Here is a 26,524-nt window from a genome sequence, read left to right as displayed (position 1 = left end):
TTGAAATAATCATTTTCCAACCTTAGATATATTTTATAAGTGATAGAAAGCAGTTCTGGTCTTGTTAATCTGATTATCAAAATTGAGATCACTGTCCAAAATAATTCCAAGACTCCTGACTTGCTCACTGTGTTTTAGAGAACGGGATAAATATGAACACATTTTTCACAAATAAGAGCAAATATTTTCATCTCACCTCTATTCAGTTTGAAAAGGTTTTGAGACAGTAGTTAATGTTATCAGTGCAGGTTATTAGCTTGAACAGGGGTTAGATCATCAAAGGAAAATTTTAGTACAACTACGTATCACCTCCATAAGAATGGTAGAATATATTATGATTATTTATGACAGTACCATGTAGGAACAAGTAAAGGTTAAAGAGTAATGGACCAAGTACTGATCCTTGAGGAACACCTGTTTGAATAATTTCGGCATATCTAAAACTACTAACATAGACACAGAATCTAATATCCTACAGATGTGATGAGAATCAGCTCAGAACCTGACCTGTTAAATCAGCTGAATAATAAAACCTTTGAGTTAAAATGTCATGGTGAGCAGTGTTGAAGGCAGCAGTGAACAAAGATGACCTGCAGATCAATCACTGTTGATCTTCTTGTCATTTGTAAGAGCCGTTTCTGTGCTATGGTTGGTTCTGAAACCTGACTGGTACTCATCATATATATTGTGACTTGAAAAGTATCAGTTCAGTTCTTTCTAAACAAAATCTTTTTAAAAAACCCAAATTCTAAAAGAAATATGTCTAGCAGTATTTCTAACCTAACCTAGATGCCACAGCTTCATACCAGGTAAAGTTTTTAGCCTAGTCCTCAAATAAAAGACAAATTCAACAAAGATTTCTACTGGAAAAAAGCTTTTAGTCTAACTTGCACCACACTGCTCACCTTTAGCACTACTGCTTCCACAGACAGGCCAGCGTCTGTTCTATGAATCAGATTAGTCACTTCTGTTAACATATCTGCTTTCTTTACGCAATCAGGACATGTAGCTTTAGATGTGCTGCTTAAAAAAAAAGATTCAGAAGAAAATGTTAGAATACAGAACAAAGTGTGATACTGTCATTTATTGATTTCCACTGACACGGTACAGAAAGAGCCAGAGGCTCTGATTTTCTTCAATTATGCATTCCAATAGAATAATATTCATGCCTGATAAAGATAACAGTTCATTACAGAAAGAAGAGAAAACAGTGTGCAGGTGGCCTTCCAATTACCCTTTGCCTGGCTTACATGCTGTTTCAATATTGGTGCCACAGGTTTTATCTTTACTGACAGAGTAAAAACACAAAATATATAACGGTATTTTCGGAGTCTTTGACCAAAATTAAACACAATGCTCAATTCTGGCCAATAGAAAGTTTAGATACATAGGTTACTGACCTGTGCAAACAAGCCTACAACCCATCTTTACATTGTGTATTTCTTTTAGCAGTAAGACAAAAATAAAGAAGGTGAAATTACTCAAACTGTGTTTTTGGGTTACCAAGGCAAAACTGTAAGGCAGGCACCTTTTAGATGCATTTTTGCAGGTGACAGAGTCACATTTGCACAGCTTGCTACAAAAATGACTTTCAAAATGGTTTATTTCCAACTGTCAGTACGCCACCTTTATGTTAAGCATTAAACTGTTTCCATAGTAAACGAGATAGAGTGAAGCTACATGCATTTAAAGAACGACAGAACTGAATCGGTTCTGGCAGTGCAAAATGAAGACGGCAGCAAGGCCAAGCGTCCACTTGCTTAAACTGCTTAAATGAAATAAAATGTGCTTACATTTTTGCCATTTGACATCATTGTGTCACAAAAACAATACAAAATCTGAGTGCAACAAAGGCCCTGGTGATAATCTTTGCATTAATTCTTTTTTTAAGTCTTCCTCCCAACAACACACCTTAAATAGAGCCACCTAGTATTTCTATTCATTTTAGTCAACCCTAAAGCAGAACTACAGTTTTGTGATCTGTAACAGCTCCCATTTGGGGGTTTGTTAAACTCCAACTACTGTTTGAATGACCCACAGACGTTTTTAAGACACATTCTTGCTAAAGGTAGCACTTCCTAAAATGTGGAACTGTTACAATCGGTTTTAAACTATGATTTGAATTAGCTTACAAGTGTGCACAAATTAGATTAAAAGATGCACTTCTCTTTGTATGAAATATTACACCAAGTGTAAAAGTTAAGGATGACACCCTCTACTTTAAGATAGCAGGGTGTATAGCTTTTACAATAATAGTGTATTTTACCATCCTGTCTACAACTGTATAGGTAATTTCTGCATCGATGCTGCTTCTGGAAGAAGAAAATACCAACAAAGTTCAATAATGCATCTCTTGACAAAAAGGCAATAAAAGCTACTATGCTGCCCCCTTTTATTCCTGAGAGCAAAGGGACTCTGATCCAGGATCATAGTACCAATGTCTTCACTGTGACTTAAGAGGCAAACTGGTCACATATCAGCACCCCAATTTAATGATACACTGAACAGACTGAATAGCTGGTTCCTTGCCAGTTTAACCTGTGGCCTATTTGGTCAACAAGCCCCAGTAGAAGACACAGAAAAGAAAAAAAAAAAAGCCACACACAAAGAAAACATGAACAGTCAAACATGCAACACTTCCTGCTTCTTTTAAACGAGCAAAAGATACTTGTTATTCATTAAGGAATAGTTCTTTGCATTCTCCTCTCTGGGGCTACAGAGTACATGATGCATGGTCACATTTTCACAGTTTAGACATGAACGAAAGAAGCCAGAATATCTGAGGATTTAAAAATGCATCAGCTGTGAGCAACAACTGTTCACTTTTTTGTACAAAATTTTAAATCATGAACAACTGCCCCGGGGCGACGCTGTGTAGCCATAACTGCCGCCAAAGAAAAAGATAGGAAACCGTTGACTGACAGGTCCACAAAACAGTGAATGAATCAGACTCACCAGGAAAAGGACAAAAAATAAAATTGGGCTTCAGAAAATAGACCAGTCACAAAAGCTTTGTATCTTAAGAAAGGCTGCATTAAAAAAAATGTTTTCATCTTCCCACTGATGGGATTTTGTTTTTATTCAATGTATGAAAAGAAACCAAAACCAACATTTTAAATGTAGTTCAAGTTTGGATGAGAAACAAAATCAGATGCTATATTCCTCTCATTTAAACAATGTAACCCCAATTTGTCTCCATTTTTTATCCAGGTCTGACAGGAAGTAGGCGGCTGTAGATACAAAACGTGGTCCTCATCCATGAGTTGAGGAGTGAAGACTGCTCACAGAGAAGCAGAAGAAACGGAGTGAACAAAAATATTTAAAAACTGAAGAGGTAAACAATGCATGCCATGCATTTGTGATGTGTATTTTGTTGCTGCTGCTTTTGGAGAGGTCCCTCATTGCGGACTCTCGTTACTCTTTTTGCTCCTTCTCGTTACTCTTTTTGCTCCTTCAGCACCTCTTTCTTTACTTCTGCTCCTCAATTTCACGTTTGACTTCAGCTACATAATGGTGATCTTTTCCATGAGCCACCTCCATGACAGCGAGAGCCTGAAGACAGAAAAACAGATTAGATGCACGCTTGCCTTGACAGCTGATCAAATGTTGAATGTAATAGTATTTGAATGTCAATACGGTGATGTAGCTTTAGACACCAAAGTTAAAATCAATGTATCAAAACGTTTACTGCTTCCACTAGATTTAAGAGGGTAAGTAGCAGCCAGGTCCTGCTGCTCAATTGTACTTGATTAACTGATGATGAACAAGTGTGGCTGCGTCTATAAAACAAATAGTTTTGGTAGTTTGCTGGTCTGGAGTGATCTTCCCAGGAGTGTAGGTCCTTTCAAATTCACCAGAAGTCAGACCATTCACTGCTCAGCGAAACTGCAAAAAACCTAGGAGCTATATGGCTCAGATGCTACAGACCCCAGGTAGCATGTTAAATGCTAAAGTACACTCAGAAATAAAATGAACAAGTATGGTTGGAGAAAGGGTGATTATTTGCACCCACAAGCTAGAGGACCAGGGCACCTTGCGGTCTCCGAGTTGACTGTGACTCTTACATATACCAACGTATTCTAGAGTCATATGTGAGACCATCTGCCCAACAGTCAAAGCCTTACTATCAGACCGTCATGAAACAGGACAATGATTCCAAGCACAGCAGCAAATCTCAACCTGGAATGCTGTGCAGGGACCTTAAGAGAGCTGTGCAAAAAACAAATGTCCACAAACCTCAAGCAACACTGTAACACAGTGGGTTCAAATTCCTTACTTCAGGTTACCACTGTTAAACATCGCTCAAGAGGCCACTGAATCATGAGGTTCACTTAGTTGCTCACGGGACTATGTCTACTCCAGTTCCACCCTGACTTAGTTCTAGTACATGCAGAGACGCTCATAAGACACAAAAACAGGACAAAGAATGAACAACTGTCCACTCATTGGTCTCTCTGTGGTCGCTTGTTGCATTTCAAATGCTTTTGCAGCCAACTGCTTACGCAATTTATCTTTTAATACACCAAATATTTATACATGTATTCACCTTCTTCAGAGCTTTTACTCCTTGTGTCTTCTTCTCGAGCCCCAAATACAGACGCCCTAGTTTCAGATACATAGACGCCACATTCAGGGAATACGCTGGATAGTGAACACTGCAGAAAGAACATAATCATCAAAATGAGCTGAAAACATCATCGTATACGATAAAAGTTCAACAAAAAAAAAAGTTAAATCCACATTTTTGGTACAGTTTACTTATTGTTTTGAAAGGTTAAAATAGACTACTGTGTCTTAAAGAAGCCCTTAAATTTCTCCAGACGTCTGCACACTTTAAAGTAACAAAAGGTCACAAAGTGAGATACAGTTTGACGGATCACCCAGCTATTTAAATATCACAGTGGAAAGTGGAAGGGCATGACATGTACCCAGCTTAAAGGAATAAGAGTAAAAGGTGGTTATGGGAGTGGATAACTTAGTTAAGGTGACAAATCAAGAAAGACCCATAGCAACTGGTAAGATCCAATCAGAGAAAGAGAGGAAAAAAGTGTCTGCTTTATTTCCAAGACTCTTATAGTGCAGGGCTTACAAGACGAAAACAACTTTGATACAGTTACAAATTATAATGTACCATTGTAGACAGTGATTGAATTAATCTAGTCTTTATGACCTGAATTTCCAACAGATCGATTTACCTGTATGGTTGAACGATCTTCTCTCCATAGCTCATAGCGCCATCCCAGTCCTGCATGTACAGGCACACCCCCATGGCCTGATACATCATGTGCAGCATGTAGACATTTGTGTCTGCAAATATAGCTCCCATCTTCTCCAGGCTGAGCTCACACATTTCTAGCAGCTCACTGGGGGGTGCAAGAGAGTCAAGAAATAATGACACAGAAAAGGCAGCGTAAGAAGAGGAGGCAGCAAAGCTGTCAGAGATCAGGAGAAAGACGTGAATATATTATAATAAGAGAAGGATATTTTTGTAGTGTTTGGCACGCCTGAATTCTTCGATGACATTTTTGGCATAACGGACCATGGATCGGATTTCCTCAGGTTCTGGCGGAGGATTCAGCTTCCTGATCTCCATTTTTGCCTTGTCCTAAAGACAGAGTGAAAAAAATAATACAGAGTTTTATAACATTGCATCTTATACAAGACAGTCTTTGGGGGAAGTTATGTTAAAACATAAGAGTACCAAATATAAACAGCTGTACTGTCTGACAACAGCATCACTTACACTGGGAAAGAAACTAAATTAGACACACAAATATCTCAGTATGCATTAACCAGTAGATCTGCTTGGATTTTAGAGCACCACATTAAGTCACTGTTTCATAATGCAGTGCATAAAGTAAGCTAATTACAGTTGTATATTATTAAAAGGCAATTCCAGTAAAACCAAAAAAGAAAAAAAGAAAACCTAAGGAGGGATTTAAGTTTTTCTGAAACTTTCAGATTTCATTCCAAATGTAAAAATGTGCAGAAGTCAAAATGATGCAAAACCATCTTGTCACATGCCAAGTACCAATTCTATTCTAAACAGAACATGCTATGAAGACTGACGCATATAAACAAAAGACTGCATTAGTACCCATACAGTACACTAGTTTATAATGTGGAACTGGGACACAGCCACCACATCTCTGACAGTGTAAGATGGCGTTTGAAACAAAGGTGGGAGGAAGCACAGGTTGGCACAATGAGGACAATGATCCTGCTGCATTTCCCCAACACACAGCTAATAACTGACCCAGATAATGTACTTGCTGTTTTAGTTCTCAAACTAACTAAATTGTTTGTTGGTACCAAAGTCCCATTCAAGATATCAAAAATGTATGCGCTCCTAAGAGATAAACCCACAGTACCTTAGACCTGGAGGTGCACTCTGTACACTGGCATGTGAAAAAATAGGAATCCAGCAACCTCTCCTTCCTGTCCTCTGTAGGGTAGAGCAGGTCTATGTAGCTGTTAAATATCTACACAGAGAGAGATGACAAAAACAACCTATAATAAGAGACTTTTACACTTCTGTAATTGAAGGTTTCAAAATGATGTATTTACTTGCCTCTTCTCCAGGGTTTATCTCTTTAACAGCTCTGACCTCAGCTACTGTGCCTTTGTAGGTCACTATGACATTGGGACTACAGCTATGATTCATCAGTGCTACACTGGAAGGAAGAAGGAGTGAGAGAAAAGCTGTAAAATTAAAAAGACACTGATAAAACACTAGATTTAGCAGCTTTGTGACACTGGTACTACAGCTCTGTGGGGTATCACATGCAGTTTTGCCATGAATACTTTTATTTTTTGTAAACTGTATTCAAAAAGGCAGCCAAATCAATATTTAGTGTGAGCACTATTTACTTTTCCAAGTTTTTATGGTATTTTAGTGGCTGATCAGATATCTCTTGGTAGAATTGTTGTCAGCTATGAAGTAGTAATACGTAAAATGACCATAAACAGTTGCTTGTACACACTTCACATAGCATGAAATAAGCAGACAAAATAAATAAAGTGTTCTATAAATATATAAACCTCTCTGAGGAAAACTGTCACTGAGAAAGTGGGATGAGATATTCAGGGGAATGAAAAGAGGAATTTATTTTGAATTTAATCTCCTAAAGTGTCCACACAGCGCACAAACCCGATGAATGAACAGAGCACTGAATGATGACGACATGTTAGCTACTTACTCGGGAAAAACAGCTGATCCCAGATGTGAGAGTTCCTCGTCCTCTATGGTAAAACCATTACAATTAACCTGAAGAAAAACAAAAGCAGGGTTCAGCAATACGAAAACACAACTTGCATCAGCCTCGGCTGTGCCATGCCACCCACTCCAGTGAGGAGGAGGAAATTCTGGTAGTGGAGATTAAATGCAGCTGTGTGATAACAGGCCAAAGAGGTTGTTTCCATTGATGTAGCTTGAAGGGGTGGGAGACAGCCCACTGCCAGACAGATCAAATTAAAGCGCTCAAAGCTGCAGAGTTAAACGGCAAAGAATCAGTGGGCGTGTGATACAGAGCCTAGTTAAAACAAACATACACTCCTTTATGTCTTTCTGCTTACAAGTGCAGGACAACTGGGAATAGAGCGAGGGCTGAAAGATGAAGAAATGGTTCCAAGTTCCCCTAACCCCCAAACAGTATGAAATAAAGATTCTTAGTGGGAGAAGACTTGAAATCAACTGATTTTAAGCTAGTGTTCAAGTATGGATTATCAGGTGTTTGGGAAAAGCGCTCCCATATGAACAAGGTACAAATTCATTTAAAATGACTGTTAAAGTCTCTGCTGTTTTAAAATAACCACAATCTATATGATCAGTACTAAGTGTGGTTCTATGTATAAGCTCACCAAAGCAGCCAAGAAACAGGGCAGCTGCATCTGTTTGGTTGGAAACAATGCGTCAGGGTGTCCAGGTTAAAGTGCACACCACTAACTGTAACCTGAATCTCCACCATTTGAGACCAGCTGTGCTGCATGTTTCCAGTCTCTCTGCACTGTTGACTGTCAAAAAGGCAAACCAGTGCAGTGTAGTGATGTCATGCAGAAATATGTTTAGTACCATAAAAATAATGGAAAATAATGCCGACTGAGGGCAGGGAATGGCTGATGTAGCAGTCTCAGCAATAAAGGTAAACACTGCAGTGGCGCCGCCATGCCATTTTAGTTTTTGGATCCATTGGTTCACTGACAACTCAAACAGCCTTCTGGTGTTTCTTCATTGATACCTGTGCAAATAGCTCTGTGAGAGCCTGTTCATCAGGAAGGTTACTGATGTGTCGGGAGTAGAAGTGATGCAGCGCTGCTATGTCTGTCTGGTTCATCTCCTCCTTTTCACTGTCCATCTTATCTAAATCTGTCAAAGACAAACAGATTAAAAAGAATAAAAAGGGACAAAGGGCTGACAAAGAGGAAGAAGTGAGAAAAAATAATTACATGAAAAGCAACTGACAATATAACAAACCAGACGTTGGGCTTAAAATCACTGAGATAACATTTATTTAAAAGTGAGAACCAAACATGTAAATAATAAACATGTACTGCTGAGCTGTGTCTCATTGGCAGGAAAAGTAAGTGAAAAAGCAGCTGACTTAAAGATTGATATTTAAGTCAGCAAAACGTAAATATCAATATAACATCTGACCATTCAGTTACACTGGACCTCTTGCAAAACATTTGATCTTTTTTCCAATTACAAAGAAATATATGCATTAAACTGATGATTAAAAAAATAATAATAATCTGGTTCCAAACTGTAAGCAGATGAGAACACTTCAGTGTTAGTAAGTGTTAAACACAGCACCACTCCGAGCCATCTGTCTTTGCCAATCACACAAACCCACTCAGACACAGACGAGTAGCAGCAGGCAGCAGCTGGCCAACCATTTGTTTGGTTCGCATGAGGGACAGGTATGAAGGTTAATTCTCTAACAATCCTGTGGTGACACATCTGAGCCGGAAACAACAGTTCAGACTAAATAATAATCCCAAATGGAGCACAGGAAACCGTTTGTTGGCACGTCGGGGAAACCAAAGCTCGTGCATGTGTGAGATTACGACCAATGGGACCTGTTTCACTGTGTTTTCAGCTTCATTAAAACCTGAAAGTTGCACATTAGTAAAGCAGTTAGATCAACTGCAGAAAACAGAAACAAAAATACCCTGTAAATCTTGCTGCTCAAAAACAGGCTCAGCAGAGTTTAGCTTCTTAATTATGAGCTAAAACTGAGTTATATTAACAGATAAGTGCATCTCAGCATAATCACAGTTTCCCAGTGACGATAGATGAGTTTACTGCTCAAGGGCACAGTGGCAGTAGTTGTTAAAGGAGGGGAGAGAACATGAAATTACAGAAGCCAGAAGCTTGGGATTTAGGTCCCCAGTGCTCTGCACACTTGGAGTGAATGAAAGCGACAGAACCAGGACTGGAGGCTACAGCTGAGGATATTAATAGACACACTGCCACAACTGCAGAGACATAGATAGATTGCGCACACACACACACACACAGTGTAACTAAAAGTGCATGAATGTGTAACTAAAGTGTATGCTTATGTATTCACACTCACACACAAACACACACGTTAACTTACGAGCTTCAAACTCTTTAAGCAGTAGCAGCCTTTCTGAGGGAGTTCGCTCTGTTGTGGCTCTCTGCAAAACGACAGTGTTTAATGAAAAAAAAACAAAACTGAATCATAGCGATCGCACAATGATGTAACGATATAAACTAAACTTAATTTTCCCTTTATGCTGAATTAAATTACCTGCAGACAGTTCTGGTATAAATGTTCAGCTGAGTTTAGACATTAAAGATCTTTATGGTAATACAGCAGCTTCCAAGCATAGCTCAGGGACAGCAGTGTTCATGAGCATTGTTATCAACCAAGATAAGACCTACATTTAAACGCTGTGGTCAAATTACAACACAAGAAGGCCGTGTTAACACTGCACAACGACTGTTCATTTTAATCTAAACTACATGTGTGATTACACTGCGCATGGAAAACTATGTAAATTAAAGTGATGAGTCAAGTCAGATTATTATGAAGACCCAGATCATATTTCACTCAGATATTTATTTTAAGGTTTGCTTGTTGCTCCTTCCTCTTCTTGCTGTGTTATTCATCCAAATGGTAATTACGGCGTCTTAGCCATAACTCTTTATTTTTGTTATGTCATAATATGTAGAGAACATCCATATTTCTCATAGTTTTTTTTTCCTTTTTCATTTTAGTGTTCATCTCTGAGTACTCTCTGGATACTGAAACATTAATTCTCCTGCTTCTTTGTGTCACTTCACCTGTTTCATGATGATTCTTGCCACCAGTCTGACCGTTTCTGATGGACACCAGTTTTCCCCGTAGGAACACATCGCTACACACTCCAGCTTGTGCATGGGCCAATCACCTCTCTGTGAAAACACACAAACACAGTAAGTAGTAAATTATCCTTTTCTGAATAAGTGTTATAAAAGGAAAAACAACAGGATACGCAAAATTAAGACAGCAAAGAAAAGGAGAATTAAACGGACATTTCTGTTATCAAAGAGTAAATCACTGATAAATTAATGACCGAGGCAAACACCATTCTGTCTCTGTCTGTATTTTACTGCAGTGTACAGAGTTTGATTTGTACCATCACACTAGAACTAAACAGAGTTAGAAAGAGGATACAGTGCATTGTTAAGAAAACAGTGACTGTCATACACAGTGCTCGGTGTAACACTCTCCAAAGTCACGCATTCCTGCAGTCACATTACATTTGTCAATAACTCAGTAATGTAATATATTACTACACTAAATTCAACAATCACATTACAGCTGCAGTTATGTTGCTACTTGTCTTACAAAGGTTCTTCATGATGGACAAATAGAAAACATCTAACTGGAGCCTCTGTTGGTCCTGCACTGATGTTAGTTGATGTGCAGGGAAGGAAAATGTTGGAGTGGAGATACAGTCATTAATTTTATTGCGTTAAAGAATAAGAGAGCACTGTTAAAGTGCAAACTGCTTACAGGACAGACACAGCTGCATTATGCTGCTAATGCATTATTGGCTCTTTGCAGGCAGCTGCACAAGAGAGCATGCTAATGTTAAGCTAGCAAAGGAGCACTTTTTTGAACATAAAGTACCAACTGACACCTAGTCCTAGTCAGTTCCTTTAGCTGACTTTTGAAACTTACAAAAAGACTTCAAAATCTCCATTAAAAAGGCCAAAATGATCATCTTACCTGACAGTCAACATTGCAGTAGTAGGCCTGCTTACATTTACCACACTTAAAAAGGTCTTCTCTCCTGTAATGACACAAAGATGCAATACATTCAGATACTGCTGTATGTAAAAGGGACACTTTCTTTTAAACTACACGAAGAAACACCATGACACAACTGGATGGTGGATACTGGAATAAACTTTATAGAGACAGGCTTCAACTTCTTAAAAAAAATGACAATAATAAAAATTCAACCTGATATTGAACGAGAAGGTCGTGACAGTTTGTTATCGTCTGGGACATAATAGGGAACATAAAGATGTTTAGAGTTTAATTTTAATCACATCTGGGTCACATGCATTGGATATGAATTTCAGATTAAATTCTCAGGAATGTCTACAAACATTTTCAGTTCACTAATTATGTCAGATAAGGTACAAGGTGCAACACGGGGGCAAATATACACACTCGCGTACACGCCTTCCAGTGCACGCCTGTCCTGGACTTGACTTCTCATCTCACGGCTCCTCCTCTTTTGGGACACACGGACGCCTATATTTAGCACCCTAACCTTTCAATGCTCTACAAACCTTTTAATGGCTCCTTTGGTAGGACGCATGTGTGTGTAAGAAAGTGTGTCAGTAAGAGTGTCACAGAGAGTGAGTTCATATAATGCTATAAAGTGTTGTGAAGGGATTTTAAACTTAAACTGAATCTAATTTCCTGTCATGTTTTTGATAAAGTGTGCCTACACACTCCTACACATGATGCTCTCTGAATGCTGTAGGCCACTCAACAGCCTACACGGTTACACGTGCTAGCTTTGGCAGTCTGATATTACAAAGGCAGCGCTTTGTCAAGTGTGTGCATGGACACAGTCCCTCCCACCCTCCACAATTAATCCCCAAAAAGTTGCAAAACAACAAATATAAACGAAGACAAAAAAAAAAAAACAAATAAGACAAGACATAGTGCAAAAAATCTAAATTAAATAGAAAATTCTAAGAAACACAAATAATAACTATGAGACACAATACACCCATGTAGAGAGGAAATTACCACAAAGCCACACAACATTATACAGACATCCGCCACATGCACAGCTGGAGACACAAAAACAACATGATGTAGTTCGTTCTGGGGGTCTCGGTCCTTTGTGGGACAAGTGAGGATCTTTTACAGGTCTGTGCCCAGAGCACGTGTTGTATAAGACAAGCAGACACGTTATACTATGGCATCAATAGGGCTGTAAATTTACCAAGTGGTCCTTTAACCAAGTATGCGACCTGTAAATACTGATAACCTATTTAAGACTATATAGGGTATATACACAGTACATAAAAAGCACTGTATCGTTTTAAAATCCACTCGTGTTTTACTCTCTTGACTCCGCAGTGCTACAAACAAAAGCTGCAGCATCTGTCAGGTGAGCTGGCTCGTCTCACTGACCCACTTTAATCAGCTGAGTAGGTGCACAGGGGTTTAACTGCTAACGTAGCTGTAATGAGGTTAGCTGGCGGTGAACTGGACGTTACCCGCTCCACTCAGTTCTCCTTTTCACAGAGGAAGGCGCCTGCTCGTAGCTACCTGTTACAGGGGTGCTCTGTCAGCTGTTTGAGGGAGGTGAGGTGCAGTTTTACCTGGTGAAGCAGTGCTCACAGTGCGCTCCCCTCTCATTCACGGTCAGCACATAGGAGTAGGCAGGACACGCGAACACCAGCTCCCCCACCGCGAAGTGCCTCACCGCCCGCAGGCCCCTGCCTTTATCCGGGCTCAGAAACCTCTCCGTCCCTTCTATGCCTTCGTTCTTCATGGTATATTTTGTAACGATTCTCCGGTCCCTTACACAGACCACCACCTGTGACTGCTGACCGCTTTAATCAGCCTCTGTCTGAGCTCCTTCTTCCTCCCTGCCCCTCCATGTGTCCGGAGCGACTGCCATCGCCCCCTGCTGGAGAGGCGACGGTAAGGACAGTGCGGCTGCACATCTGTCGTGAAACGCTTGAATATTTAAAAATATATCTGGTGAATTACAGATCGTATAAGAAGAAAAATCAAACTGCATAAAAGCACTTACACCATACTGTCTTATTTAAAACTTTCAACAATGTAACATAAAGCAACAAACCAAAGAGGACCTGGGAAAAAGATGTTGGCTCTGCATCTGAAAATGAGTCATGGGAAAACATTATTTCCAAAATTAATCAGGGATACCAGGGGCAAATTTATTCAAGATAAAATTATTAATCGGTATTACTATGCTCCTTTCAGATTACATGAAATTGGTTTAATTAAAGATGTGTCATGCTGGAAATGTAGGACAGAAAGATGGACTTATGTGCATGCATTATGGAAATACGCCAAAGTTTTTCATTTTTAGAGCAATGATTTCGATTGTATGGGCCAATGATTTAAGTCTGATTTGCCAACGTCACCACAGATGTCTCCCCTTGAAGATGGAGGTCCTTTACCACAGCTGAATAAGTGTGTAATAAGAGTATTGATAGTGGGTCTAGTTACTTGTACCTCACTAATCCTTAAGCTTTGGAAAGAATCTCAAACTCTGACAGTGAAAATGTGGATGCTGAAATGTTGGGAAGGCTTAATTGTAAAAATGAGATGGTCAGAGAGGAATAGAGCAGTTTATTATGAGTCCTTATCTAAAGAAAAAACAAAGTATAATTTGATGCAACTCCGATCGCATGTATTGGAGTTTAGCAAGCGAATATTACCCACTAACTTATTGTAAATTGTCTCATACACCTCACTCATTTCTGTGTCTTTGAAATGCCATGTTCTTTACTTTCTTTTTTCCTGTTCTGTTTTGATGTTTCTATCTGCTCCAGTTATTCCCTCACCCCCTGGTACTTCTCTATTTTACTGTCCTCCTTTTTTCTGATGTTGCTGTCCACTGGGACTGCCACATCAATCTGTGGTCTTCTGCTCCTTGTCAACCACCAACATGTCTGGTTGGTTGGCCAGCAGCTGCTTGTCTGTCTGGAACTGGAAGTCCCACAGGATCTTAGTCCTGCTGTTCTCAACCACCTTTAGTGAGGTTTCCCATTGGGACTTGGGGACTTTCATTCCAAATGTGGCACAGATGTTCCTGTACACTATGGTAAATGTCCTGTATTTGTATAGTGCTTTACTTAGTCCCTAAGGACCCCAAAGCGCTTTACACTACATTCAGTAATTCACCCATTCACACACTGGTGATGGCAAGCTACATAGCCACAGCTGCCCTGGGGCGCACTGACAGAGGCGAGGCGCTCTGACTATCCCAGCCACTAAATTGTGCCTCTCAGTGTATGCTGTCCCAACTTGGATCTTGATGCTAATCTCCAGGGGACCATTGCACAGTTTGCATATCTTGGGTCCTGTCAGCTGTGGTAGATCTGGTCCTTAGCTTGTGATCAGAACTTCTGTACTGTCCTTAAAGTTGACTTCTTAAGCCACTGGTAGGATTTCTTGATGTCAGCCACTTCCTCTCTCTGTCGATAATACATCCCACGCAAGGGCGTGATTGTCCATGATTGCTCCTCTTCCTGTTCCTCATCAGTATCCGTCTTCAGCTGCTTGAAGCATTCTTGGAGATCTTCCTGATCTATTTGCAAATGTGTCATGTTTCATCCTGGATTGTAGTGACATGCACTAATCCTTGCCCTCCCTCTTTCTGTTGCTCTTAGAGCCTCGGGATACTGGACTGGACTTCAGGTGGAGACCTCTGTGCATTGTGACAAGTTTTTGTGTCTTGACATCAGTAGCATCTATCTCTTCCTGTGGACGTCTTATTATTTCAGGTGGGTATCTGATGACCTTATGTATTAATGACTTGGCTCTTATTCCTACCATTCAGCTGGCTTCTCAGTACCTGTCTTACCTTCTGGAGGTACTTGGCTGTGGCTAACCTTTGTGCATCTTTGTCATGGTTCAATTTGGCTTGTAGGATACCCAGGTTCTTGTAGCTGTCCTGCATGACATCCCAATGTCCTTGTCGGTGAACTCCACCGACTTCACCGACAAGGTCCAGAAACTTACCCTGGACCCAGATGAAACCATGGTGTCCTTTGATGTAGTCTCTCTCTTCACTTGCATACCCACCACGGAAGCAGTGGAGACTGTCAGAAAACGACTACAAGAAGACAGCTCCTTGGAAGACAGGACCAACTTCACACCCGATCAGATCTGCACACTGTTAGACCTCTGCCTTACCAGAACATACTTCAAATACAACGAAGGCTTCTACAGACAAAAACATGGCTGTGCCATGGGCTCCCCCGTGTCACCTATTGTAGCCAACCTTTACATGGAGGAAGTGGAAAGGAAGGCTCTTGGCTCTTTCAAAGGAAGAGTACCCAGCCACTGGTACAGATATGTAGATGACACCTGGGTCAAAATCAAGACACAAGAAGTGGAATCCTTCACTGCGCACATTAACGCCGTGGATAAAAACATCAAGTTCACCAGGGAAGACACAAAGGACAACTGTTTGCCTTTCCTGGACTGCGCTGTGCACATTGAAGAAAATGGCAACCTCAACATCGAAGTTTACCGGAAGCCCACACACACGGACCAGTACCTCCTCTTTGACTCCCATCACCCTCTGGAACACAAACTTGGAGTAATCAGGACCCTACACCACCGGGCAGAACATGTTCCCTCTAAGCCTGAGGGAAAAAAGAAGGAACACACACACGTAAAGGAAGCACTCAAAACATGCGGTTATCCTAACTGGGCGTTCATAAAGTCAGCAAAGAGACACAGAAAAGAAGATCAGACACCAGCGAGGGAGGATAAGAAAGACAGACGCAACAACGTTGTCATCCTCTATGTAGCCGGTGTATCAGAGAAACTCAGGAGAGTTTTCTCCAAGCACGACATCCCAGTGTACTTCAGACCCAGCAACACACTCAGACAGAAACTGGTTCACCTGAAAGACAAAACTCCAAAACACAGACTTAACAACGTGGTGTATGCTGTACAGTGCAGCGAGGAATGCCCAGACCTCTACATTGGAGAGACCAAACAGCCACTTCACAAGCGCATGGCACAACATAGAAGAGCCACCTCCACAGGACAAGACTCAGCAGTTCATCTCCATCTAAAGGACAAAGGTCACTCTTTCGAGGATGCCAATGTTCACATTTTGGACAGAGAGGACAGATGGTTTGAAAGAGTGAAAGAGGCCATCTATGTCCACTGTGAGCGACCATCTTTGAACAGAGGCGGTGGTTTACGACACCAACTGTCTGCCATCTATAATCCAGTTTTGAGTTCCCTCCCCAGACGCCTTAATGCCCACTCACATCTTGGGCCATCTGACCTCAGGAATTCACATGACAGGGTGGGGCCAGGTTTCACAATGAGCTCACCCGAAACCCTGGCTGATTAGGTCCCACACCCGCTTTCACACCTTGGCTCATGTGATTAGAGGATCACCAGGGAGTCCTTTGTCCCTCTTTTGGGGGGACACTCCCACTTGGTTTAAATCTGGGACTCTCGGCCATTTGACCTTAGAACTGAAGAAGCTTCTCGGATGAGAGGTGAAACGTCTTCAAGCAACTTAAAGAAGTCCAGACGCTTTTCTTTGCAAACTCCTTTGACCTCTTAAAATAATTAAAGAAACACTTTTTAATCAGAGTATAACATCTTCTGGGATATTTATCTGGTCAGTTAAGTAGCAGAGGGGGTTGTTAATTAGTTTCAGCTGCTTTAGTGCTAATGAAATTAACAACAGGTGCACTTTGAGGGGCAACAATGAGACAAAAAGAAACATGCTGATTTTACAGGCAAAATCACTGACATTTTTTTTCATCCTCATCTTTTGACTTTTTTTCCCCTACTAGTTTTGGATTTAGCTAGGTTCAGTGTCACTTTTGGTAGCATGAGGCGATACCTGGACCCTACAGAGGTTGCAAAGATAGTCCAACTCCTCCAGGATGGCACATTAATTAATTATAAATTATTAATTAATAAATAGGTCTTTCCTCCCCACTGCTGTCAGACTGCACAACAAAGACTCCAAATGATCAACACACACATCCACACATGTACAATAACACTAATGTGCAATAATCTTTTCTAGCATCGTTGTATTTTTACTGAGTTGTATATAGCACTTGTATTCTATTTTTATCTTATTGCATATTTTATTCTATTTTATTCTACTGTATATAGTATTTTATTTTATTCTATTCTGTACAGTTGTATACTGTATTTATTCTTATTTTATTCTAATTTTTGCTTCATAACTTTTGCACTGTCCACTTCCTGCTGTGACAAAACAAATTTCCCACGTGTGGGACTAATAAAGGTTATCTTATCTTATCTTATCTTATTAATACGTGCCATGGCCAGAAGGTTTGCTGTGTCTCCCAGCACTGTCAGAAGTATGGAGAAGATTCCAGGAGAGCTGGACAGGGCCAAAGGTGGTCCTCAACCCATAAGAAGGATGGGTATCTGCTAGAGTTAAAGATGAGTACTGTCAGAGCTACAAAATGACCTCCAACAGACCACTGGTGTGAATGTCTCTGACCAAACAATCAGAAACAGACTTCATGAGGGTGGTCTGAAGTCCCAGCATCCTCTAGTGGGACCTGCCTGACATCATGGAGCCAGACTGGCATTTACCATAGAATACCATAATTGGCAGGTCCACTATTGGCACCCTGTGCTTTTCACAGATGAGAGCAGGTTCACTCTGAGCACATTTGAGAGACGTGAAAGCGCATGGAAAAGCTGTGGGGAATGTTGCTGCCTGTAATATCTTTAATCATCAGTGGTGGTGGGTCAGCGTTGGTCTGGGGAAGCACATCCATGGAGCGACGCACAGGCCTCGACAGGTCTGGCAACAGTCAGGGGACTGCGATTAGGTATCAGGACTAAATCCTTGGACCTTCCTTCAGACAATCTATCGTCTCATTAAGAGCATGCATACATACAAGCACATGGGGGCCATACAAACAAATGGGAACTATTTTGAGTTGCTGCAATAAAATGTATTAACCTTCTGGGACATTTTTTTCCACTTTGATTTTTGGGGTGACTTTGAATTCAGTCCTTTGTAAGTTGATAATTTTCATTTCCATTAAACAATGTGGCACTCCTTTATTCCTGACACATTACTCAGTCCATATCAGTATAGGTATCCTGCATCTTATTTCCCATTGAGATCTGATGTCTTTTCAAAATGTTCCCTTAATTTTTTTGAGTAGTGTAATATACAGTCATATTTTTAGGCTGTACATCTGAATTGGGGCAGACTAATGGAAGAAATATAAGTCTGCATTTTGTTAAAATTCAAGGGATGCTTTATAATGTACATAATATACACTCACGAGACACTTTATTTTGTCAGTCTTGCTAGTATCGGGTTGCATTTAGCAAGGTGCTGGAAATATTCCTCTGAGATTTTGGTCCATAGTGACATAATAGCATCACGCAGTAACTGCAGATTTGTTGGCTACACACACATGATTCCAACACATCTGAAAGGTGCTCTATTGGATTGAGTTGTATTGGATTGTCATCTTGAAGAAACCTGTTTCTATATTTGTCAGCTGCATGGCCACGCTGCTAATCATGATGTACTCAATCCTGATGGCAGCAGGCATCAGAAGATGGTAAATTGTGGTCAATAAATCCTTTGACCCATAATCAATAGTCAAAGTTAATACTAAGGGGCTCAAAGTGTCACGGTAGAAATCAAGAGACATCAGACCAGACGATGTTTTTCCAGTTTTCTATTGTCCAGTTTTGGTGAGCTCATGTGAATTGTGACCTCATTTTCGTGTTCTTAGCCAAGAAAGGTGGCACCCGATGTGGTCTTCTGCTGCTGTAGACCATTTGCTTCAAGCGTAAACATGTTGTGCATTTAGAAATGCCTTTCTGCATAAGACCAGACCATGCTATGTTCATCATCTTTCCCACTCTGATGCTCAGTTGTATCGTTGTAGGATGTATCATCTTGACCATACACCCTAAATGCATTGAATCGCTGTCATGTGATTTGCTTATTAGATATTTGCATTAACTAGCAGTTGAACAGGTGTACCTAATAAAGTGACTGGGAGTAGATTATCTGTCATTATCTATTACAGTCACATTGTGCTGCCAAATCATTCATTTAAAAAAGTCTTGCATTAATTTTGCTTTGACACTCATATGCTGCCTTGTAGCACAATACTCACACTAATGCACTCGGCCTGAGCACTACAATGCTTGACTGACGGATGGAAAACTTTTCTTCTTTAAATATTAAAGCCTAAGAATACATGTAAAATTCATGCACAGCTGCCACACTGCAAATCGCTAAAAGATCAACCAATGAAGGAAAACTTGAGAGAACTGGTTTTACTTCCAGCTGACAGATGGATTCAACAACACTTAACCTTTTTATCCCTGTACATATGGTGCATGTTTAGGGTTGTCGACTGTCAAAACTTGAATAGCAAAAATAAAAAGGCAAAACACGTCACACCCTTTTGTTTATATATATAAATGTATTTATTTAAGTTAATCATTTCTCCTCATTCAAAGTTGAATTTCTGCATTATCTATAAAACAGGGAACAGTTAGAAGCGCTGTACAGTCTGACAACAAAACTAGGAACTGCAGCTGAGTACACTGTGTATATATGTACATACTGTACACACACTGATGTAGGTATATACAAAAATATACACTTTTACATGTGTGAACCCTCGGGTTGCATCAGCCACCTCGTAATGTGAATACCAGCCATTCAACAGAGCCACATGCCTCTCAGAAAACACATTAACCCACCAGCTCACACCCCACCCCATATCCCACCCATATTGATTACTGTTATTATCTGTCATTACCAGTTGATGAGACTTTTACAGTGTATTGTCTGCTGTGCATGATCTGCCCCTCTTGTGCCCTGACTCATTTACATTGGCACAGCCGCTCGTAGCAGAAGACGGAGAAGCTTAAGCAGTCCTGAGCTGGATGTCTCAGCAGGGCTTTTCACTTATTAGAGAGAGGGCCCTTCTTCTGTTAATCCTATGAGGGGATTTGAGGTGGGCCGATAGGGGGAAAACGTCCCAGGTTTTTGACAAGTCGTGACTGAACTTTTCTCTGTTTAAAGGAAAAGCTGAACAAACACAAAGATTTCGCTTCAAGCTTCCTTTTCTTGTTTAACTCTAGCAAATAACCCCTTGTTTCCCTCCACAGCGAAATAAATAATGTCTAGTGGCTCAGTGGGTAGGATGCTCTTATTTACTGACTCATGCTCACTTTTTATGTTAATAAAGAAGATGACCATCTGCAGGATTGTCAGTAATATTCTTCTTACTCGATGTTTTCCCTTGTAAATTTATTGCAATAGGTATTTTTTGGTTTGTGCGTCATCATTTTGGCTCATACCTAAAATTATTTTTTACTACGCACAAGATCACTTGGTCATAATTGGATCACAACCAAAACAAAATGTTCTCCATTATTGTGATGCAGCCTAGCATGCTTTAACTTTTGATTAAATGGCTCCAAACAAGTAATCGTGCTACGAAAAGATGGAACCATGATATGATACTGGGGATGAGTGTGACTTTCGTTGAGCTATGTTTCAGAGTTGTTACTCCTCTAACGGATATTTTAAAGAATATTTTAAAGTTTTTAAAACATGGAAACACGCAAACGACCATTTTTAATCCCCTCTCTATCATAAAACTGACACAAGACCAGCAGATAACAGCAGTCCTGCCCACAGTGGCTTCTACAAGTTGAGACTGGAGGGAAGATACTCATCACACTGCAAGCAACCTGTCACGGAACAAGTCCTCCGAGACTCATTTCTATTTTCCAAAGACTTTCACCCCTTCTTATTCTTCGTCATACAGAAAATTCGGAAAAGGAAATTTGGCACGTTGTGCAAAAGATGTAAACATTTAGCCATCCTTTTGAAATGAGGCGCTGCACTTAAGTGTTACAGTCATTTCTTCTGTGTGTAACATAAAAAGATTAAGAAATAAAATAGCAAACCTTATGACAAGTATAAGACCAGCTTTAAAGAGAAAAGGCTTCAGACAACACGGGAACTGTTGCAGACAGGACTGACATGACACTCAGGTGTGCACAGTCGGCTTCTGCGGAGTAGCAAACTCACATGGAGATCTTATAAAGCAAAGACAGAAACTACTTCAAGTCCCTCTTCCTTTTGTTTCGCAGCTGATCATGTGTGGCAATAGAGGGCGCTAAAAACCACTAAATAAAACCTCAGCATGTTGGAAACCCTCACTTATTCTATGCTGACTGAGATATCACCACTACTCAAGAGGCTGCACAATTTATGCAATAATCTAGACGGTAAGGCGATGAAAAACTAAATGAATTAACTACTAAAATGTGTACTTGCACACATCTAAACCAAGACAGATTTTGCATGTATCCTATGACAGATCTTCCCATTTACACCCTTTGAGAATCAGCTAAAAAACAAAACAAAACAAAAAAACAACAAAACTTCAATGGTGCCCTTTCAAGAATACATCTAAATTAAACATTTTTATATTTTTCTACTTTTAATAAGATTTTTTCTCTTGTAACCTGCCTTTAAAATCTCCACTGAAGCTTCTGATTTCACAGCACACACTGAAATGGAAAACTGTGGAAAAACTGATGTTCAAACCTAAATTTCACGTAATGCTTCTCCTGTATCGCAACCATGCTTACTTAAGACACAAAGTGTTTCATTTTGTTTTGCATTTTCCAAACCAAATGGCAGACTTTTCCATGTTTAAAGTAACACATCATCATGAAATCAGATTTGGGCCTTTGGATTTAGCATCAAAGGCAACACCAAATTTTTCTAAGCAGGGCCTTGCCTGAGTTTCTCTCTGGCCTCCTGCCATGTTGTGGGTCCCCTGCCCTGCAGCACAATGCAGCAACCTATCAAGTCACAGGATAGGCTTTTTAAACCAGCTGCAGCTTCAGCTGACCTTCTCAGCTCCACTCACCCCACCTATAAATGAACATATAAGACAAGGCAAACAGGTAGACAGAAAAAAAAGTATCAGACAGCAAAGCAACTGAGACCAGCTGTCTTTGTCAGTTGGCAGCTCAATAAAATAAAACCAAAGGAGTTTCGGATGCGAGAGTGCACGAGAGCGGGAAGGACTGAGAAAAGCAGAGAGCGCACGACTTTAAAGATGACTTGAGATTTCAGCTTTCCTGTACCCAAACTGTACATCTGTTCAGAAATATTTTGTGTTCCTGTAGTTGCCTTGAGGTCGCCAAGTGATGAGTCACACTAAATTTAATCAAGCACAATTTTCCCAAACTCCACTGTCATTACTCATCAGTGACTAACAGCACAGGAGATCATAGCAGTGAAGATGAGGAAGTGATGTGAAAGCCTAAAGGAGATTAGAAACAAAAAATAAAACATAACAAACAAACTATTTAAAAGGCAAGAGTTAATGGACTTGGAAACAGATAAATGTACTGCAAATCGTATCAGTAACACCACCTGGTAACAAAAACTGCACCGTTTCATGACACCGAGATATTGTTGATCTACATAAAGTAGTGTGGCAGGAAAAAAAAAGAAAGAAAGAGTATTCTTATTTCTACTTTGCATCAGCAAAAGCTGCGCAGTCCTGCTTGTGCAATCAGAAAAATCTGCTCTCCTCTTGCAGAAACAGAGTGAGGACAAACAGTAAAACCTTGTTTACTGCAATTCCAAACTTCAGAACAGATGGCTCATCTAACAGGAAAGTTAGAGGAAAAAAAAATATGTTGATGTAAATCACTGTGACTCAGTGCAACGCTGGAAACATGTTGGCGATACATGCAGTCAGAAGTTGCTTCACTACTTGTCGAGACTTTTCTTTTTGCATGAAATCTGCTCTCAGGCTGGAATAAGCACAGTTTGCCGTTGTCAATAGAGAGATGGACGTCTGACACCTCAATGAATTAAAAAAAAACCCAAACAAACCCCACTTTACTTTGCTGCAGGGTTGCATTGTTCCTCCTACAAGGTCTAAGTGTAGTTTTCTTCTTTAACTTTGTAAAAGTGCTGGAAGAGGAGAAGCAATCATCTCAGTCACGTCTATGCGAACTCTACATTACTGGTAATCTCATTACGGTGTTATTAGAAATGCCACATTAGCAGGCAACACCTGTTGGCTCTGGAGAACAAGCTGCAACATGAATCCAGTTTAGATGTGATTGTTAGACAGTAAACGTTCCACAATGGCAACATATAGACACAGGCAAAGGAAAGCAGCTGTGCAGGAAAAACAAAGAAAAAAAAAAGATTAAAACTGAGCCCCTCCACGGGGAGCAGGCACAGAGCAGCAAGAGTATGTAAAGAAAACCATTTTAATCACTTCACTGGTCTTTCTGAAACTCAAAACATCCTTTTAAAAGTTGGTTCCATTTTTTGATTAGAAAGTAAACCAAAATAAAAGAAAAAAGGAAAAAAAAGAGAGACTGATGACTTATTCTCTGGGTATTTTCTCTGTGGAAGTATTGGATGCTGCAGCAGCCAGTACTACAGCCCAAAGACAGTAAAATCTTCAGGGAGGCATTCACAACACTTCTGAGGGGGGAAAAAACCCCATGCAAAGCAGTGAAAACCCTCCCAGATTGTCTTCACCTCCACCAAGAAAGAGTCTGTAGAAAAACTGCATTCTTTGCCTCTTTTCTCTCGGTTGACTCTGTAAACCAGTGAGAATAAACGAGAGGAAAAGCTCAAGGTCTCGAGTCCATTTCCTCCCTTCACATCACTCAACAAACCACACCTGCCCGAAACCACAACCTGAAGCCTCCATCTGCCATTACAGGATGCTTCCAAGAAGAAGAAGAAGGGAAAAAAAAGCAAGTCTCTGTGGACAGTTAACAGCAAGAAATAAAAAATATGAATAAGAAAATAAAATAAGTACACCAAAAAGTTCTCTTTCCACCAGCATTAAAGAAAGGAGAAGAACAATTTCGCCGTTTGCAGCTGGAACCATCAATGAGAAAACACTGAGGTATGTATTTTTGAAACAAAAGCCTCTTCGTCTCCTTTATCCTCGTGATCGCCACCATCCATCCACCACATGCAGTCAGGTTCCTGTTAACTCCATTTCAGTCTCCCGGCCACTCCCTTCAATACGCGTGGCTCATCGTTTAGGGAGATGGGTGAGAGAAGGGTGCGCACGTGACTGGCTGTACCTCTGTGGAGGAGGAAGGAGGAGAAGGAGCAAGAGTTTGTCTTTCTTCTTGAGTCTATTCATCTTTTTAGCCGCATCTCAGGAGTCTGTAGGTGTTTCTCTTCGCTATGCCAAGACTTCCGGGGATCTGGAGCGCCCCCTACGATTGTAAATTGAGAGTGAACTTCCACTGCTGGGTGAGGCTCGGGCTGCAGACCTCCACAGTGAGTCCGCCCATCCTGGCGCTGCGGCTGTCCAGGCAGAGGTTACTGCCCACGTGACGAAGTTTCGAGTTGGACTCGATCTGCTCCCATTTCTGGACGACAAACAACACAATGTCACAAATATTAAACACTGTACCTTTTTTGGGGTATAAACAACAATAAAGGCCTTCGATTTCAGTGTGTGTTTACCTGTCTGCTGTCATTCTCTCTACAGCCTTGTAGTTTGATGAGGGAACCAGCTGTTCTGTCCACCACAGTCAGACACAGGTCCATATGTTTTACCGATTTGTCCTTGGTTAGGGCCCATTCCTTTACAAAAATGGATACACGTAAAATATTAGTACACGTAAAGCATACTGGGATGTTCTCAGCAAGGCTTTATCTAATAATACATGTCTTTTATATCAAGTAATGATCATGTTTTCCTCTTATTTACACAGGAAAAATAATGAAAATGTATTTTGCAAAATGGGCACCATGGGCAGCATCAGGCTAGCATGTTTTTGATAGAGAAACTGGAGCTCGCTGTGGAAATCTCACAAGCAGGACTCTGATTGCTCTGAGAACACAGTGCCCATGTTAAAGCCACATTAAGGCCATTAAATAAACCCAGCAGGTAAAGCTTGGTGGCTGAGAAAATCTCTGTATATTTTAAATAGATTTTAGAAAGTATACAAACCCATAATAATAACAATAATAATAACAATAAAGAATGTAACCCTTTCCAACCCTTTTCCATCCTCACTAATTGGCCGTTAGTTCAGTAAAGAGACTGCCTGGTATGAGTGGGAATAAAATGGAGACATTATTTGTGGTACTTCACTTCTGTTGTGTCAAATCTCTTTGAGAATGGCTAGAATGGACTGAATAACATCACGGCGAATGACTTGTTTGCAGTTTTCATTATGTGGGATTAAAAATCAATAACCAAGTTTTTCAGTTTTCCACTTCCGCTTGGTGATAAAATTGCATTTTAAAATTCTCCCCAGTGTCTCATACCCCCCAAAATCCAAGGTTGTTCATTTTGCCCTCCCAGCACCGCAGCTGTTACTGACTACAGTCACAATTTTGTTTGTTTTTTCCCCCTGGTAGAAATAATAAAAAAAAAAATATTCATAAGTGTTTTAAAAAATGAATAGTAAAAAGAAAGTACACCCTCTTCCAATTCTAAAGTTTTTCATACAAGGGGATAATAAAGCACCATGTCTGCTGTTTGCCAAATGTGGCCCTGTGAATTACAGCAAAGCATCTCCTCTTCTGTCTCGTCTTCTAAAGGATGTTGCACAACCATGAACATTGCACGGTTTGACCTTGGGAATACTGGTACATGTCCTGAACATTTTCCACTTGTGAGCAGAACGATGGACTAAGCCTTTCCAGGTTGATGGGCAGCAACAACTGCTTCTCTAAGATCATTGGTGATGTCCGGCCTCCATGACACTGTGCTAACACACACATGCATGAATGCTCCAGACCAGCAGATACCTCAAACTACAGCTTCTATAGAGATGGTTACACTTACTGATGATCAGGTAATCACGTGAGTATTTATCCCATTTTAAGACCCGCTAACAGCAAATAATTTGTATTAAGTGCTGATATGCAAACCTTAGAACTGAAAGACTACAATGACTGTGAGAGAGAGTGATAATGCCCCTCAAAGACTCCTGACTTGTTGGTGTCCACCCAAATGTTTCCCCTCAAAACATGTTGTCAATGCTGTCCAGATATGTTTCTTAGCTGTATTTACTGTATTTATGAAGCAACACTGGAAACAGTAAAGACCTGCAAATCCACGAGGGTAAAACAAGACACGTAAAGCCAAAAAAAGCCAGCGATCGCTGACTCGAAGCGACAGCAGTTTTCTTCTCTACACCTGTCATTCTATTTCAGGATTTCAACTATTTGAGAAACTGCT

General features: G+C 40.4%; 2 protein-coding genes across 3 annotated transcripts in view; both read right to left on the bottom strand.

Moving 5' to 3' along the window:
* Positions 1-1,051: 1,051 nt before the first annotated feature.
* Positions 1,052-13,161, bottom strand: smyd2a (SET and MYND domain containing 2a). Its single transcript, XM_063477381.1, has 12 exons — positions 12,866-13,161; positions 11,244-11,307; positions 10,313-10,423; positions 9,603-9,663; positions 8,238-8,365; positions 7,200-7,267; positions 6,572-6,674; positions 6,372-6,482; positions 5,485-5,605; positions 5,196-5,370; positions 4,547-4,655; positions 1,052-3,552 (listed from the first exon to the last, which is right to left on the bottom strand). The coding sequence occupies exons 1-12, from the start codon at positions 13,036-13,038 to the stop codon at positions 3,469-3,471; spliced, it is 1,308 nt and encodes a 435-aa protein (XP_063333451.1). The 5' UTR covers positions 13,039-13,161; the 3' UTR covers positions 1,052-3,468.
* Positions 13,162-19,751: 6,590 nt separating this feature from the next.
* galnt2 (UDP-N-acetyl-alpha-D-galactosamine:polypeptide N-acetylgalactosaminyltransferase 2) overlaps positions 19,752-26,524 on the bottom strand; it is a 70,336-nt gene continuing 63,563 nt past the window's right edge. For both annotated transcript variants that reach the window (XM_063477379.1, XM_063477380.1), the window contains 2 exons: positions 24,796-24,915; positions 19,752-24,698 (listed from right to left, as the gene is read on the bottom strand). In XM_063477379.1, coding sequence (XP_063333449.1) covers positions 24,543-24,698; positions 24,796-24,915 — 276 coding nt within the window. In that variant the 3' untranslated portion in view covers positions 19,752-24,542. The remainder of the gene's footprint in view (positions 24,699-24,795; positions 24,916-26,524) is intronic.

The sequence above is a fragment of the Pelmatolapia mariae genome, linkage group LG1 (assembly GCF_036321145.2).
Source record: "Pelmatolapia mariae isolate MD_Pm_ZW linkage group LG1, Pm_UMD_F_2, whole genome shotgun sequence".
NCBI lineage: Eukaryota > Metazoa > Chordata > Actinopteri > Cichliformes > Cichlidae > Pelmatolapia > Pelmatolapia mariae.
This window is presented reverse-complemented; position numbering and strand designations above follow the sequence as displayed.

Bases quoted from the DNA above. Each gene is read 5' to 3' on its own strand.
- smyd2a (XM_063477381.1), bottom strand. From the start codon at position 13,038: ATGAAGAACGAAGGCATAGAAGGGACGGAGAGGTTTCTGAGCCCGGAT. The intron at 7,268-8,237 runs GTATCAATGAAG...GTTTTTCTTCAG, and splicing joins TCACAGAGCTATTTGCACAG to GTTAATTGTAATGGTTTTAC. The intron at 6,675-7,199 runs GTAAGTAGCTAA...TCTTCCTTCCAG, and splicing joins GGATCAGCTGTTTTTCCCGA to TGTAGCACTGATGAATCATA.